The sequence below is a fragment of the Saccopteryx leptura genome, chromosome 4, assembly GCF_036850995.1.
Source record: "Saccopteryx leptura isolate mSacLep1 chromosome 4, mSacLep1_pri_phased_curated, whole genome shotgun sequence".
NCBI lineage: Eukaryota > Metazoa > Chordata > Mammalia > Chiroptera > Emballonuridae > Saccopteryx > Saccopteryx leptura.
In genome coordinates, this window is record NC_089506.1 from 196,637,117 (window position 1) to 196,651,411 (window position 14,295).

Consider the following 14,295-nt stretch of genomic DNA (forward strand, 5'->3'; position numbering starts at 1 on the left):
CCAGTAAAGAATCAGTCCAAAAAACAAAAACAGTTTGGGGAGTATTCCAAAATAAATGTTTATAGGAATCAGGCTGGCAGGGCCAGGGGGGAGCATAGGGCTTTATGGACCCCACCGTGCTTGAAAATAGGGCATGGGCACTGGTCTTTGACCAGGGGCTGTCGACTGACCATGGTGCTCGGAGCCATGTGAGAAGCCAATGAAAGGTATATATTTGTACCCTAGAAAAAAAACAAAAAAACAAATACTTCTATACTCACAACATCTTGCATTTACTTTCTGAGGGTTTTCCTGGAAGTCCGTGGACCCCAGGGTAAGAACCTGTGCCCTGCACAGAGCGGGCTGCATCTTCATTCATGACAGTGGCCCCAGTGCCACTGATGGGGGAAGTAAGACACACAGGGCTTTGAACACTGGAGCGTCCCCTGTGGGGACCCCACTAATGAGGGGTGCTGCCACTTCAGCCTGAGGAAATGGAATCACTCAACAAATTCCCTCATAATGAGTGGCCTGAGAGAGGGACCTCGTACGTCTCGTGTATTCAGCCCCACGTCTTGTATTGCAAGGTCTGCTGTTGCTAAAAATAATACCACTCTCTTCCTAGGATTATAGGAAAGGCTTGGTGAGGAGGGAAGAAAAAAAAATATAAAATAAAAGGAGTCTTTGGGTTGGTTAATGCACTTGACCCAGGCAGCTGTCCAAACTTGAGGCCTGATTAGTGAATCCGGGGCGACAGCAGGCAGTTGTGTTCAGGATGGTGCCGTCTCTGTGTCGGGGCGCCGTCACCGACAGCAGGCAGTTGTGTTCAGGATGGTGCCGTCTCTGTGTCGGGGCGCCGTCACCGACAGCCGGCAGTTGTGTTCAGGATGGGGCCGTCTCTGTGTCGGGGCGCCGTCACCGACAGCCGGCAGTTGTGTTCAGGATGGGGCCGTCTCTGTGTCGGGACGCCGTCACCGACAGCCGGCAGTTGTGTTCAGGATGGTGCCGTCTCTGTGTCGGGGCGCCGTCACCGACAGCAGGCAGTTGTGTTCAGGATGGTGCCGTCTCTGTGTCGGGGCGCCATCACCGATGTCATAATTGCAGGAGGAGAGAAGTGGTGCCTTTGATCATAAGAAGAGCAGAGGGAAGGTCAGGGGGGGGTTTCAATCATTCATTCAGGAACCCGTCTATCTGCCAAGTGGTGTGCTGGGGAAAAGGAAAAGAAAGGAGGCCCGCCGGCTGCCCGGCAGTGGGAGAGGACAGAGTGACGGGTGCCAGGGTGGCCGCGCACAGAGGGAGAGACAGCAGCAGCACCAGGGCCTGCCATCCCGCTCGGGGTCTGGGAAGCTGCCCGGAGCTGGGGCTGGAGGCAGGAAAGGGGGGGGGGTGTTAGGCAGAAGAAAAGGGCGTGTCAGGCAGGGAGAAAAGTGTGTGTGAATCGAGAGGCAGCGATCTCAGTTCTGGGCAATACGAGCAGCGTCCAGGGGCTGCAGGCAAGCGATGCGGGAGATGAGGCTGGGGAGGTCAGTCAGCTGGGGCTCAGCGGGGGTGCCAGGCAAAGGAACTTGAGCCAAATTCCAAAAGCTTTGGGAAGGCAAAGAGATCGTGTGAGGGGTGACGTGCTCGCGCTTGCGTTTGGAAAGATCATTCTGGCGGCAGCGCGGTGGTTAGCACGGGGTCTGGCTGCAGAGGGGCAGACTGGACACCAGGGACCAGTCACACCTTCCGGTGTCACGCAGGAAGGAGTTGGTGAGGAGTGACGCTCAGGCAGTCGAGACGGGGGAGAGGCGTGAGTGTCATAAAGAATCCTAGCGGTGGCAGAATCCCCAGGTTTTGGCGAGCTGTTGGGCATGTTGGCTGGCTCATGGTTTAACCTGACTCCCGAAGAGGAGAAGGGGATGCCCCTGAACGAAGACAGGAAGGCACAGAGGGAGCAGGTGTCAGTTGTAGGCATGCTGCATTTGGGAGGCTTAGCCTTAGGAGACATGCAGGAGGAGCTGTCCAGTGGGCAGCTGCAGCCTGAACGAAGGTCCGGGCCAGAGGTGCGGGTTTGGAAGTTGCCGGTGTAGTGATCGGAGCCGTGGACTTGGAGGAGGTCACCCAGGAAGGGTTTAACCGCCGAGGACAGAACACGTTTTAGAGTTTGGAGGACTAACAGGAAAGGGCAATCTGTGAAATGGAGCAAGCGGCTAGGGCATGGCTCCCATGGGAGAAATGGATAGGGCAGGAGGGGAGTGGAGAGCGAGCCAGGATCCCAGAGGAAAGGGCCGTTTGGATGAGGAGAGGAGTGAGGAGCGACCGTGTGAGATGCTGCAGAGATGATGGTCAGCTAAGCCGTGTGAGATGCTGCAGAGATGATGGTCAGCTAAGGTGAGGCTGGGAAGTTTCCACTGATCCTGGCCACATGGATGTTGCTGGGAACGCTGACAAGGGAAGTGTTAGCAGAGTAGGGCAACCAGAAGCCAGACGCTAGTGGAGCGTAGAATGAATGGGAGAGACAGGAAGGAGACACGGAGGGCAGACAGAGGGAAGATGATGACTAAGGCCATGGGGAAGGGGCTTTTTTTATTTAAGTGGAAGACTTGAGTCTCTTTCCTGAGTGGGGAAAGTGAGTGGGGGGAGAAGGAAGACAGAGGTGAGAGGGGTGGGTGAAGCCAGGCCCGGAGGGGGAGGGGAAGGCGAGAAGTCTCTGACCTCGTGACCCTACTTCCTTCAAGGCTGAGTTCAGAGGTCATTTAGATCACAGGTGGAAGGGGGCTGGGGCTGGCTGCTCGCATTACCATGTTTAGAGGAATCATCATCAGAACTTGGTAAGGGATTCTGACCCAGTGGGGGGGCCAGGTGGGCCTGAGAATGTGCATTCCGGACAGGCTGCCAGGTGAGTCTGCGCTGAGGTGACAGGTCTGCGAACTCGCTCGGAGACTCCTGCTGTGGTTTCGAGTTCCTCCGTGGAGTAGGGGGCACAGGTCCCTGCGGGGGGAGGAGGATCGGCCTGAGCAAGGTGGGGAGGGGAAAGGGCGGAGGATTAAAGGCTCTGACCTATCTCTCAAAGAAGACGACGGGGCAGCTGAGGCCCCCACGGGGACTGGAGACCTCGGATCTGCCTTGTCACCACTGCAGCTGGGGACTTGCCCCTGCAGAGTCAACAGCCTATGCGAGGGGGTTGGGGGAGACAGCTGACCCTGAGCCAGGGCTCTGCAGGGCTGGCGAGAAGGGCGCAGGGAATGAGATGGGGTGAGGAATGAGAAGGGCAAGGCTGAGTGCAGAGCAGTGCCTAGAGTCCGGCTGTGCGTGGAAGAGCGTGAAGTCAGGAAAGGGCTAATGTCCCGAGGGAAATCCGAGGGACCCAGGACCCGGAGGCCTTGCTGAGGTGTAAGACTCGGTGTCTGGGGAGTACGAGGTGGGGAGAACGGAAGTGGACGGAGGTGGTAGCTGCTGAAAGTGAAGACTGTTGAGGTGCTACAGCTCTGGACAGTGATGAGTCCAGGAAAGGCCATGGAAGTTGTCCCCTGGTCATCTCTTGTGGCTCAGAGGCTCCCTGGCTGAGCTGAGGTGATGTCTGAGGCTGTGATAGGGACGAGGGATTGGAATGACAGGGTTCTGGTGAGACACCACACCTCAATCTGGTATAATCTTTTATTCCAAACTGTAGGACAGTATATAGAGAGAGGGTTCTCCAAAGAAACAGAACCAATAGCATATCATCCATCTATCAATTTATCATCTATCTATCTATCATTTGTCTATATCTATCATCTATCTACCTACCTATCTATCTACCTACCTATCTACCTATTATCTATCTATCTAAAGAAAGAGAGAAAAGAAAGAGGCTTATTTTAAGGAACTTGGCTTACATGACTGTGGAAGCCGCCAAGTCCAAAGCCTGCAGGGCTCGCCAGCGGGCTGCAGAGCCAGGGAGGAAATGAGGCTGCAGTTAGAGGCAAAGGTCATCTGCTAACAGTATTCTCTCTTCTTCAGGACCTCAGTCTTTTTGTCATCTTAAAACCTTCAACTGATTGAATGAGGCCCACCCGCATCATGGAGGGTAATCACTTTGCTCTAGGCTTCCTGAACTGAATGTTAATCTCATCTAAAAAAATAGGAAAGGAAGGAAGGGAGGGAGGGAGGGAGGGAGGAAGGAAGGAAGGAAGGAAGGGAGGGAGGGAGGGAGGCAGGACTTTTACGGAAACATCTAGAATAATGTTTGGATGCCTGGCTATCGTGGCCTAGCCACATGTCACATAAAATTAACTATCACAGGCAAGTAGATTTGCATGGCGACCTGCCCCATAGTCCAGCCCCATGTCCGCAGTGTGTGAGAGAGAGGAGTGAGGGCTTTGTCTCCTTGCTGGGGAAGAAGTGAGGCTGTTTGTGGTGGTGAGCCACGGAAAGCATGCGGGTTGTTCCGAGGTTTTGTGTCTGCCAGTATGCATGAGCTTGATTAATGGCCTTGTCCAGGCTCAGGAGTGTTGGCGCTTTTGCAATAGGGTGTTGCAACACATCCTGTGTTGTTTTTAACCCGCGGTTTGGTATAGCTTGGGCTGGCATGCACCAGACGTGGCTGCAGTTCAGCTTGTGTTTTCAGTGCTCGTGGCCATGTGGAGTTCAGCAGCCAAGAGATGACTGTTGCACACCTTTGCCTTTCCTCCCTGACGACTTCTGCCTGCTGTCTGGATACCCCGATTTGAGAAATGCACTCTAGCACTAAGTGGCTGGGACACACGAATGGTTTCTTGGGATTACAGCCCTTTTGCCTCTAGTTTGAGACATGGGTTTTGGGTGTGTGTGGCTCTGGCCACTGTGGGTGTGGCCAGGCCAAGGAAGCGTGTGACCACGGAGGCTGGGGAACAGGTGTGACGATTCTGGAAGTGCAGGGGAAGTGGCCCGCTGTGACCCTGCAGGTTTGCCCTCATAGATGAAACGCATTCAGAATCTATAGGGTAGATGCTCAAGGACCTGGACTGTGTGAAGTGGATCTGGTGTCGTGTGGTTGTGACGATGATGGTGAGGAAGGAATCCTCGCCTCCCGCATTTGCCTGCAGCGGCATGAGGAGGAGCCGTGAAGATGAGTCCCCCCAAGTCTGTCATAATTATCCAGTTTCTCATTAGAGCACAGCTGCTCCTGTGGTGGCAAGGTGGTGTTTCTTGCCGTCAGCTGTAGAATCTTATTTGTGGATCTTTGTGACCTCGTGCCTGTCTTTGAAGCATTTTCAAAATGAAGATCAGCCTAGTAGGACTTTGCAGAGCTTGATGTGAGTCTGGTCCCAACACCTGGCTCTCTACTGCTCCAGCTCTAAATAAACGTAGACAGATTTCTTCTGAAGGTCCTGGAAGAGAAAATAAGGGGCCCCTCCTGCCTCTGTGTGCTCAGAAGAGCTCTAATTGCCCGCCCCTCCCTCTGTTCTTGACCATGCAAGTTTGATCCATTGATCCGTCGTCTCAAATCCAGCTCACAGCTCCTCTGCCCTGCCCCGCCGGTCCCCGCAGCTCATCCGTCAGGGCTGGGGGAGGTGCAGCCGCTGGGCACTTAGCATGTACTGCATCGCTTTACAAACCGGCTTGTTAGAGTAGCGGATGTGTTTCAGCTGTCAAAACCCAGGACTCTCGGTAACTGACAGCAAATTAGAGGTTGGTGGTGCTCGGAAATCGGTCGCTTCACCAGGGTGCGGCACGTGTTTGTGCGGCAGAAACCGAGGAGCCTCATTGCACCCAGGAGCCAGAGCTGAGGCGAGCAGCCAGGGATGCCCTGCAGATGGGCCCGTGATGGGCCTTGTGAGCCAAGTGCTATGGCCCTGGGAGGGGAGCCCCCACTTCAGACGGGACCTGAGGGACTGATGGTCAGGAGTGGGACCAGGAGCAGCACTGGAGTCAGAGCACAGGCTTGTGTTTACCTGCTGTGAACCAGCCCTGCTTGGCCATCCAGAGCGCACACACCGGAACGCCCTGCACACCCAGCCCTCAGAGGTTGTGGGGTTCTCTGACCCTGAGCTTCCTCAATCCAAAGGCTTCTGATAACTTCCTGGGGGCACCGCCCAAGGTGGCACCCTGCCCAGATTCACAGCCAGAATACTAGGATCTTTGCCCACAGTCCCACTGGCCTGATTAATCTTAGGTTTGGGGGGGAGCTGGTTTCTGCTCACCCACATCCTACTTGAAGAGAACTGTCTGGTCTGTCCTGTGTTGCCTCCCAGCAGGCCATAGACACAGTGCAGCCGTCCACAGAGGGCTATCTCCTGGTCAGGGCCTTTAGGGCAATGATAAGGAAGCTGAGACTCAGAGAGACTGAACAGCTTAGCCAGGGTCCCCCTGCTAGGAGAGGCTAGGCCAGAAATTGTGTGGGAAGTCGTCTGCTACAGATGCCACACTTTGCCTTGGTCTGGCAAATACATTTGGAAGAGTCTAAACATCAGATGATGACGTTCACATCTAGGCATTCTTGTTGCAGACTTGCTGTGTAACTTAGGACAAGTGACTTCACCTCTCTGTGCCCCATTCTTCTTATTGGTGAAATGGGGATGGCAATACTGCCTACCTCATCAAGTTGCTGTGAGGATTAAATGAGACAGTACAGTCCATGGAAGCTTCCAGCAGTTTCTGGCATGTAGGCTGCTGTGTATGCCTTGGTTATCATCATCATCATCATCTGTAACCTCCTGGTTCTCCTGGGCCATGTTTTGCTTGTTTGGTTGTTTTTACAACATTGGGAATGTTTGTGTCCATCTTTTTGTTCCCAGGTTGGCAGACCAGGTCCAGTGTATCTTGATACCTCTTGTACCACCTTGGAGTCACAGAAGTTGTTTCTTTAGAGCCGGGGTAGTCAACCTTTTTATACCTACCGCCCACTTTTGTATCTCTGTTAGTAGTAAAATTTTCTAACCGCCCACCGGTTCCACAGTAATAGTGATTTATAAAGTAGGGAAGTAATTTTACTTTATAAAATTTATAAAGCAGAGTTACAGCAAGTTAAAGCATAGAATAATAAATACTCCAAGTACTTTATGTCGGATTTTCGCTAAGTTTGGCAGAATAAATCTTTATAAAACAACTTACTATAGTTAAATCTATCTTTTATTTATACTTTGGTTGCTCCACTACCACCCACCATGAAAGCTGGAACGGCCACTAGGGGGCGATAGGGACCAGGTTGACTACCACTGCTTTAGAGGGTGATCATGGACAGGGATCCGCTTATGAGAAGGCATGGACAACTCTTTGGGCTTTGATTTCTTCCCTGCTCAAGGCTTCGGCCCTTGACCTTCTTTCAGTTCAACTGTGATTCTTCCTGGTGGGTCCCCAGTGGCGGTCGGGGCTCCTTACTCTCCTCTTCTTACTCACCACCAGTGAAGCAAGAGCATGAACACTTTTAGTGTTAAGTGAAGTCAATGCCAAGGGCTTGGGGTGGTGGGGAATGAGGGAGCGGGGAACAGGGATCACCGGGGGGAGTCACCGAGTTCAAGGGAGCATCTCAGGCATATGGACAGCTGGACAGTCAGACGGACAGATGTAAGATGCCTAAGAGACCGCATGTGGGTGGTTGATTGTCTGCTTTCTCTTCTCTATGAGAACTGCGTCACAAGAATCTGTTCCCCGTGAGCCCTTTGAGGAGAGGAGCCTGGTCTCGAATTTCTCTGTAGCCCCTATCTGCCTGGAGCACCAACTGACATTGGTCCAGTCTGCCTTTTCTCAGACAAAAGACTGTTTAATGCTTACTGACTAGTTATTGAAAGGCAATTTGTGATTTCTAGGACCTAGTGCCGAGTCTGCTTTGCCACAGGAAGTGCACCACACACACACACACACACACACACACACTCACACACACAATAGACTTTGCAGTATGGCCGTTTCTGGGTGTGCTGGCCTCTCCTCACTCCCTGAGCATCGTTCAGTGTGGAGTCGGTTCTTTTCTCCTCACAGCCGCCCAGGTTCCTCTCACTTACCTGGATTTGGCAGTAGGAAACATGTCCGATTCTATACATCCCATTATAAAGAGAGGGGGCTAGAAGCCAAGTTGACTGGCTGCTAGCCATCACGGGGCCACCCAGAGAGTGCCACGTGCCCCGCTGTGGCTCTGGGCACTGGGCACCTTCCACCGCCTGAGCTCTGCAGGAACCCGGGAACGAGGGGCGGGGCTTCTGTCATGTCAGCCCGTTAGCAGGGCATGGGGAACTCAGATAAACGTGTGTTTGGATATTCTGTCCTGAGGGTCATCAGGCCACAGTGACAGGTGTTTCAGCACCAAGTCCCGGGTGCAGGATCCCCACCTGCTCTCTTCCTCTGTGCAGTCCTCAGCATCTCTGTGGCCTGGGAGCCTCTCTTTCTTCGCACCACCCACCCTAACCTCCCTCCCTCTTCTGCCCTGTCAGGCATTGGGCGTCTGATTGGGGGTAATGTGTGGGTCTGCCAGTGCCTACTCCTTCCAGAAGGTGCTTAAAAGTCTAGTTGTCCATCTCTCCGCATATTCCATGCATCTTCTATGTATCAGGCAATAAGCTAGGCTAGAGAATTTTAAAGCAGAGTCTACCCCCCCCCCCCCCCCCCCGGAGTTTAAAAACCAACAGAAATGATACGGATTTTCATAATGACTGTATTCATATTTTCTGCCAAAGGTGAGACCCTGAGGATGTCTGGCACGGGAGAGGTGAATTGTTTGTTGTAAGCTGGGCCAGGTTAGAGACCTGGGCTGTGTCGGGGAGGAGAGTCCCGGGTGGGTTCTGCAGGAAGGGCCGGGGTTGAGTGGGAACTCTGGAAGCCTGGCCAGTGGTGACAGGGAATACACACGAGGGAACAGAGGAGCCGGGAGGATGGAGGGTCTCGCCAGGCAGACGGCGTCTTTCCATCTGTTGTCATGGTGCGTTTTCACGGGGCTCTCAGAGGCTGCTCTCACTTGATCTTTACGAGGACCTTCGCTAGGCACCCCCCGCCAGGAAGGGTGAGGGTCACTGTGACGGTCGTAGAGATGAAGACCATGGGCGGTGAGCCCAGGGCCATATGCCCAACCTGTGGCCGAGCTCTTCTCGCTTCTGAAATGCCCCCACGGTTTCCTGAGTGGCCACCTTGACCCCACGTTCCCCCGAGGCTCTCGCATTTCCCACTTCACCAGGGGGAACATCTGCTCTGGCCAAGTCTTAATTGCAGCATGACCTCACTGGCTGGGGATGGAGAAGCCGATGCAGGTACAGGGCAGTCGAGAGCCAGGGGCTGTTTAAAAACAAAGGACCCAGGAAAGCGGCCCCCTGGGAATGAGTGCTCAGAGCAGGTGGAGTGGAAGGTGTGTACTCCTGGGCGGGGCTGACGAGTGAGTAATGGCCTGTGAGGGAGCAGCTGCCAGCCTGCCGGGCTCCGGGTGGCTGCCGGACTCCCAGACGAGGTGGCTCTGAGGGACCTTCCGGGCGCCCTCCTCTCTCGGGTCACCACGCCGTAAATGAGATAATTCCCGCTGACTGCCCAGGAGCTCGTCAATAACCGTTCTGATCTCCCTGGCAGCCCCAGAAGTGGATTTACAGCCACGGGGTAAAAATGAGGCTGCCTGATCAATGGATCCCCGGATGGTCTCTTCCAGGAGACAAAAATGTATATTGTAACAAAACTTTATTTTCTTCTGAAAATTGCCTGCGTGATTAATATGGCCCGACACGGGCCAAGCTGTTCAGCATAAAAAAAAAGCCGTGTGTCTTGTTCCTGCTCCAGGGCCGCTTCGCTCACTCCATTCCTCCCTCTCCTCTCGGTGCCTCTGTTTTGCTCTCCCACATGGTGCTTGTGCAGAGTCGTGCGAGGAAAGGGGGAGTGCGTGGAAATGCGCGGCCTCCCGATTCTAGCCCGCTTTGCTTCCACTTGGTATTTCCAGGATGGCTCCGATTAAGCATGAAACCAAATTCCCAGTGTTTCCTGGACAGAGGATGGTGGCTCCCGTGACAGAGCCACACAGAGCACGTTCTTTGGGTCTTCTGCCATTTTGAATGTCACCAGCCCCGTCTTTAGGGATGGGAGAGTTGTTGGGTCTTGGGAGAGGAGGACTTCTTAAGCAGGCGCTGTCATCTTCTGTCCCCACGGAGGTCCTAGGACTACTGGCAAGAAGAGTTGGGGTGTGTCAGGAAGCACACTCCGGCGCAGGCGGAGGACCCACGCCCTTGATGACAGTTGTGTGCCCGTGCATTTGTGTCTCCTGGAATGTAAGCTCTGTGAGAGCAGGGGTCCCCGGTAGATGTTTTAGTACGTGTTTCTCCAGAAACGGATCTTGAGAGAAAAATTGGAGTGCATTAGTTTATTTGGGAGGGGAGTAGAAAGGCATCCCCTAAAGGGGGAGTCATGCAGATGGTCACTGTGGGTGACAGGAGCTTCATCCCAGGGGGACTCTGGGGGACAGTGTAGACACCACCCTCACGCAGTCAGCCTGCATCGGGACTGAGGGGGCTGCCGTGTTGATGCCTCCTCCCTCAGCAGGCTCTGGGGGGAGACCTGGGGGTGCCGGATAACCGCATAGGTGGCAGCTGGGGGGAGACCTGGGGGTGCCGGATAGCCGCATAGGTGGCAGCTGGGGGGAGACCTGGGGGTGCCGGATAACCGCATAGGTGGCAGCTGGGGGGAGGCCTGGGGGTGCCGGATAACCGCATAGGTGGCAGCTGGGGGAAGGCCTGGGGGTGCGGGATAACCGCATAGGTGGCAGCTGGGGGGAGACCTGGGGGTGCGGGATAACCGCATAGGTGGCAGCTGGGGGGAGACCTGGGGGTGCCAGATAACCGCATAGGTGGCAGCTGGGGGGAGACCTGGAGGTGCGGGATAACCACATAGGTGGCAGCTGGGGGGAGACCTGGGGGTGCAGGATAACCGCATAGGTGGCAGCTGGGGGGAGACCTGGGGGTGCCGGATAACCACATAGGTGGCAGCTGGGGGGAGACCTGGGGGTGCCGGATAACCGCATAGGTGGCAGCAACGCAGCCGAGTTCCAGACACAGAAATGCCGGGTGTCCTGAGCTGTCAGGCGGGCACTGGCGGGATCGGGGGTACATGTGGGCACAGCGCCTGGGATACAGTGGATGTGTGCCCAAGACTGCTGTCTCCTACTCATACGGGGTGGGGAATTCAGGGGAAGTGGGGCTGGGTCCCTTAACGCTCTTCTTTTATCCGGTCTTATTCTCAGTTCCTGAGAGAGGTGTCGGGGCCACTGACTCACACCGTGGGAGGACGTCCGCGAGGACAGGCTGAGGTCCTCGCTGTGCCCGGTCACAGTCGTGTGTCTGCCTCCTTCCTCTGACGCCGCTCTCCCTGCTCTTCCCCAGGTGTAAGGAGCTGAAGTACTCCAAGGAGCTGCCCCAGATATCCATCATCTTCATCTTTGTGAACGAGGCCCTGTCGGTGATCCTGCGGTCCGTGCACAGCGCCGTCAACCACACGCCCACGCACCTGCTGAAGGAAATCATCCTGGTGGACGACAACAGTGACGAAGGTACGGGGTGCCCACGGCAGGAGGAAGATGCAGACTCACAGTGTCAGCAGGGGGGAAATGCCACTTTCACTCCAGTAAGAGCCCGAGTGTCTTTTGTCTCCTGCTCCTAAGGCCATATATTTATATATGTGGGGAATGGGAGATATTTTAGAGAACGAAGTCCAGGCAAACACTGGTTCATCAGTCCGTGAGTCCTCTAGGGCTCTACGTATACATGACCAGTCATGTATCTAGACTAATTTTTCCTCTTCCTTTGACTAAAGGTGATGGTAAGGAAGGGCTGAATTACTCTGCATTCCCCAACCCCAGCCCGTCTCTGTGGTCTTTTTCTGGGAGACAAAAGAAAAAGTGAAATTTTGTTCTGTGATGGGAATGCTCGTTTTACCTCAGAATTCCCCTCGGGGTCCCTGTGCCCACTGAATTCCCCTCACGGTCCCCGTAGATGAGATGAGCAGTGCTTGCAGGCCTTTTGGAGTTCGGCTCTGTTAGCAATGACGGTTCAATTAAAAAAAATGGAAGCAAGCAAAGACTGGATGACAGTAGCAAAAATCCTGTGAGGTCCTCAGAGATGAAGGCCTGGTGTCGAGGTGGTGGAGCGGGTTGGTTTGGCCAATGGTGCCTTTGGGTGGCTCATAGCCTACAGAATCCACAGTGCTGACTGCAGGGAGAAGCCCTCACCCCCCAAAGCTGATGTCAGAAAAGAAAGCCAGCCAGTGTGCACACACAAAGCCAGGGAGACTTGTCTCCGGAGCTACTGCAGGATTAAGGGGCAGGCTCACCCCTTGCTGTCAGCACGCTGAATACAGAAGGATCACCCTGTGAGCGCCTGACCAGGAGAGGCACGGAGGTGGCAGGACAAGCCACAGGTTGTGCTTGAAACCTGATGATGATATTCAGGGGCTCCAGGGTGAACCTACCCCATGTCATTGGCTCAAGAGCCGATGTCCCCCTGCCCCTTCTGTACCAGCATTTCAGCCATATGCCTCCCAGGGCACTACCCTCTCTGGGGACCTCCAGATGTGGAGCACAGATGGGTCATTTGCTGAAATTTTTACATCCTTCCTTTTTCTCCCTAGGCTGTTTCATTATCTATTGTTTCTTCTAAAACTGACGCTGAGAGTCTTCTTGTGAGAAGGAGGTTCTTTCAGTTCCTTGAAGCCTCTGAGTCGCCTGGCAAAGTCCCCAACGCTGGCTGGTACCCAGTGTCCCTCCCTCTCTATAGCCTCTCTGCAGACCTCCAGCTTCAGCAGTACTTTCAGACCCCTGCGGGGAGTCCCTGCTGCTACTCACGACATCCTTGCACTGGCGGGCGAAGTCCCACTCATCCCCCAGGTTTCCCGTGCGTGCGTGTCACATACTCAAAGCCTTTGCTGACATCTGCGCTGCCCCAGCACCCTGTGCCCTACTGTATGTAGCACATGGGACAGCCATGATTGGCACACCTGCACTCCAGGTTCTGGGCAGGACTTGGTTCATGGGGCCTGGCTGATAGATAGCTGATGCTTGGATAAGGGAATAGGGGCCGAGTGGCCGGAGGTGCCGCAGAGAAGAGCTGTCCAGCCCAGAAAAGAGAGGGAACTGGGAATACTGGACTGAATGGGGAAGGGGGTGGGACTGCCAGTGGGGCTCCCTCCCCCATGGGAATCTCCACGGAGCCTGGTCCCGGAGGACGGAATAGAAGGCCAGGCCCGTCTCAGCCAGAATGCTCGCTCTGTGAGAGCAGGGGTCTCCCATAGGCGTCTTAGCTTGGGCTCTCCCAGAAACAGACCTGAGACAAAGAGCTGAGTGGGTAGTTTATTTGTGAGGGGGAGAGGGGAGTGGGAGAGTAGGACTGGGAAGGGACGGTACCCCCCAAAGGGGATGTCATGCAGATAGCTGCTGTGGGCCACGGAGGGAGCTCCATCCCAGGGGGGCTCCGGAGGGAGCTTCATTCATCCCAGGGGGACTCCGGAGGGAGCTTCATCCCAGGGGGGGCTCCGGGAGCCAGTATAAAACCCGCCCCTCAGAGTCAGCCTGCTCTGCGGCTGAGGGAGCCAGGGTGTTTTTATTCTTTTAGCATCAGATGCTTTCAGGTGGGAAACTTCTGGGGCCCCGCCCTGGAAGAAGCTCAGCTCCAGGAGGTCTGGGGTGGGGTGAAGGGATTTCCATTTTTCAGGAACTCCTGGGTGATTCCCCTGGGGTAGGGACCATGCCACTGAGTTAAATACCATTTCAGTGGTTTACACTTCAGGTTGAATGAAGATGTTGAGTGAGTGAGAAAAAGCAGGAAGAGGTATTGGTCCATTCTGAACTACAGTTAATTCTCATTCATCCTTCCTGCTCTGTCCCCCTAAATACCTAGAGGTCCCAGAGTGGACTTTAGAGTGGCATTTCTCTCTTTCCTTTCTCTGGCTCTAGCCTCTATATTTTCTTCACACCAGAAGTGCCTTCTCTTTAGTGGGAAGAGAAATTTAACATTCTTTTCTTTATTGAGATTTTCCTTGTGACTAGTGTTATTGAGTTTAGTAAATGTTCCATATATGCTTGAAAAGACCCCCACTGTGTAATCATGGAATTGAATTCCTGCCAGACATCAACTAGGTGCATTTTTTTCCAATTATGTGTATTTAGATAGACTATGACTAGATCTTCTTAAGTCTCTTTGATAACAGTGTTTTAGCATCACCTTCTACAATGGCTGTTCCCCGTGTTCCTAATAATGTTTGATTTCTGTGTCTTGTCAGTTTCTTTGGCAACACAGATTTGTATCTGCATGGCTTCATTATTAGTGGTGGTTGTTACCATTATGTAACGCACCCTTTATCTTCAAAAAATTCCTTTTATTCTTGCTTTGCATTTATGTTGTCTAGCATTCATATTTTTATTCC

At 53.9% G+C, this 14,295-nt stretch overlaps 1 protein-coding gene across 1 annotated transcript in view; it reads left to right on the forward strand.

Moving 5' to 3' along the window:
• The window catches only part of GALNT17 (polypeptide N-acetylgalactosaminyltransferase 17), a 458,160-nt gene that overhangs the window by 198,465 nt on the left and 245,400 nt on the right, over positions 1–14,295 (forward strand). Inside the window, exon 3 of the mRNA XM_066382456.1 lies at positions 11,262–11,428. Coding sequence (XP_066238553.1) covers positions 11,262–11,428 — 167 coding nt within the window. The remainder of the gene's footprint in view (positions 1–11,261; positions 11,429–14,295) is intronic.